Source organism: Propithecus coquereli, unplaced genomic scaffold (genome assembly GCF_000956105.1).
Source record: "Propithecus coquereli isolate 6110/MARCELLA unplaced genomic scaffold, Pcoq_1.0 Scaffold76, whole genome shotgun sequence".
Taxonomy (NCBI): Eukaryota; Metazoa; Chordata; class Mammalia; order Primates; family Indriidae; genus Propithecus; species Propithecus coquereli.
In genome coordinates, this window is record NW_012153729.1 from 1,518,059 (window position 1) to 1,520,846 (window position 2,788).

The window sequence follows — 2,788 nt, forward strand, 5'->3', positions numbered from 1 at the left end:
GTTTAAATTAATGAAACATGTTTATTTGCTAAGTTAATTGACATTGCCTGGGATATGATAAGTGGATGTTAATATTTATTGAATGAAGAATAGGTTAACAGCAAATTTTACATGCCCAAAACTTCTTTAAGGTAAATAACTTTTTTGCACAGAAGAAAAACATACAATATCTACCAATAGATTTTTCATTCCAGAAGAAAAATTTGAGTTTGCAGGAAAAAAACCCAGAATATCCTTAGGCTACCTCAGTATCATACAGTGTAGATTTTAAATACATATAATTCTAAAACATAAAGTAGAAGTAATGTGTTAAGAGGAAAAATTTCTCATGTGGCACGAATAACTCTTTTCAAATCTGAAATATCACCACTAACTGCTGACCCAAAGCAAAACAAATTGAATTAAATCAGGAAATCAATATCAATGTAATAGCTTAAAGATTCTGTCTCTCTCTCTCTCTCTTTCTTTACCTTTCAAGGCTTCTACTTTATCTGGCTTTCCTTTATATTCTTTTGTAACATTTCTGATTCTGAAAGAAAAAAGAGGACAGATACTTCAAGATGACAATTTTCTTCAATTTGTAATTCTGTGTTTGGTTGATGGGATTGGATGAATCTTATCTTCAGGGTACGTGAATATCTGGGACCTCACTCTCCTGCAGTCACGGTTGTGTTACAAAATCAACTAAAGTATCACTTACCCATGCTGCCTGCACTTTACCTGAGGGGTTTTAAAACTTTAACTGTGCTTGGAACCCATCAGCAGAGGTTCTGATTCCATAGATCGGAGCATAACCTAATGTTCGTATTGGAGAACAGGATCATCTCTGAACTGCAAAGCTAAAGAAGCTAGAGAAAACATGCACACCCAATACCCAAAGGCTCATTGTGAACCACTGGCACAGATTGGGGGTATCTTTGACTGCTCAGTCAAGATCTCCAGAGGTGCTTTTTGATAAAAGCCATTCTCACTGGAGTTAAGTGATATCTCATTGTGGTTTTGATTCACATTTCCCTGATGATTAGAGATGTTGAGCATTTTTTTGTGTTTGTCTTATAAGTCATTATTACATTAATAAAGTTACACTTTTTAAAGCTGCAAAAAAAAAAAATCACCTCTCCAGAGGTTTAGTAAGAGGTAGACTAAGAAGAGAAGCAATATATCATCATAGCAAGAGCATGGGTTTCACAGTCCTACCCAGCTGAGCTCATCCCATCTCTCTACCACTTAGTGCTCTGTTACCTTAACCAATATACTTATTCCAGCTAAGTTTCAGCTTTCACAACATGAAAATTTATGATACTTTGGGATCGGAGTGCAGGGCAAATAAAATATTTCATCTTGCATGTACAGAGCTTGGTCCATGGTAAACATTCAATAAAGGTAAGATGATATTGGTTAGATGATGATGAGTATAGCAATAGAAAGGAATGGAATTAACACATGCTGGATGCTATTATAGATCTGTAATCCTAGGCATGACCTGTATGGTTTTATTCTACCTGTTAGATATATATAATCAATAAGCCAAAATGAATTTTTGTTTCTTATTTTGTCATCTACTATTCCTCAAATGATCCAGGCTCCATTCATTTAAAACTGTTTAATTAGTTTTATCTTCTTATTTTCATTTCAATCCCGTTTCATTGCCATTCCACTATTAGTTGGGTGACATGCTAAAGAGATTGAAGAGAAACAAAAAAAACACACAAACACATCAAATAAAGCCATTGCTTTGCTCTGAGCTGCTCTGCTGGAGGCTAAACCTAGCTCACGCTGAAGGACAGATATGAGTGTATGGAAGATAAATATGGAACAGGCTAAGATGAAAAATGAAACCGGCTCTAGAAGCTCAGTAGCTCATAATCTGGAAGAGTTCACAGGGGACTGACCCTGGCTGGTCATTGATAGCTGCGTGAGACTTGAACCATCAGGGACCTTGACTTTCTTCCTGTTTTTTCATTTAGAAATAAAAGTTACCAGCACCAAACACAGAATGAAGCTATGCATGACTCCAAAGAGCCCCTCTGCCCAAACCCCCACTGTCTGTCTCCAGGGTTTTCCTCCTTTCCTCTTCCCTACTCTTTCATCTTGTTTTAAAAGACAATAAATATTAGGAATGATAGTAAGAGGAGTTAATAAGATAAATAAAAGACAATAAATGCAAGAGGAAAGAGAAGTTTAAAAAATTTGAGAGAAAAAACGGGGAGTATAACAAATGAGGTGGGGACAAAGTGTGAATAGATGACACGAAGCAAAGAAATGAGGGAGGCTCAGGGTGGAGAAAAGAAAAGACAAAACACTGAGAATCCAGGCAAGGGTTTTGTTGAATTATTTTTGTTGGTGAAATTTAAGTCTTTATTTAGTGTGAATGTCAATAATGTAAGACACAAGGGGTTGACGAAGGAATTTTTCTTTGAACTTGAAGTGGGAAGTGATAGATGCAGCACAGGCGAGGGTCGGTGGGAACTGTCTGCAGAGCACAAGAGAACTTTGCTGCGTCAGGTGCTAACTATGAGCTTCCCAGCCTTTGGCCTGTTCTCTCTTTGCATCCTTGTTACCTGATGGCTTCTTTCCCATGGAATTCTGGAGATACTGGTTCGAAAGAGTCATTGGATGAAAGATCGGAATCTATGTCATCTTCCAGGGCCACGTGATCAGCCTTTTGTTGTTGTGACCAAAATGAGGACTTCAGGAAAAACAAAGGTGAATTTCGACGTCCGTATTCATCTACATGACCAGGAGACAGTTAAGTATTGGGTCAATCACCACTTTCAGAGAGAGAGAG

The 2,788-nt window shown here is 37.4% G+C and overlaps 1 protein-coding gene across 1 annotated transcript in view; it reads right to left on the reverse strand.

Annotated features, from left to right (window-relative positions):
* LOC105824688 (ATP-binding cassette sub-family A member 8-like) overlaps positions 1-2,788 on the reverse strand; it is a 107,638-nt gene that overhangs the window by 54,136 nt on the left and 50,714 nt on the right. The window contains 2 exon segments of the mRNA XM_012662222.1: positions 471-529; positions 2,562-2,730. Coding sequence (XP_012517676.1) covers positions 471-529; positions 2,562-2,730 — 228 coding nt within the window.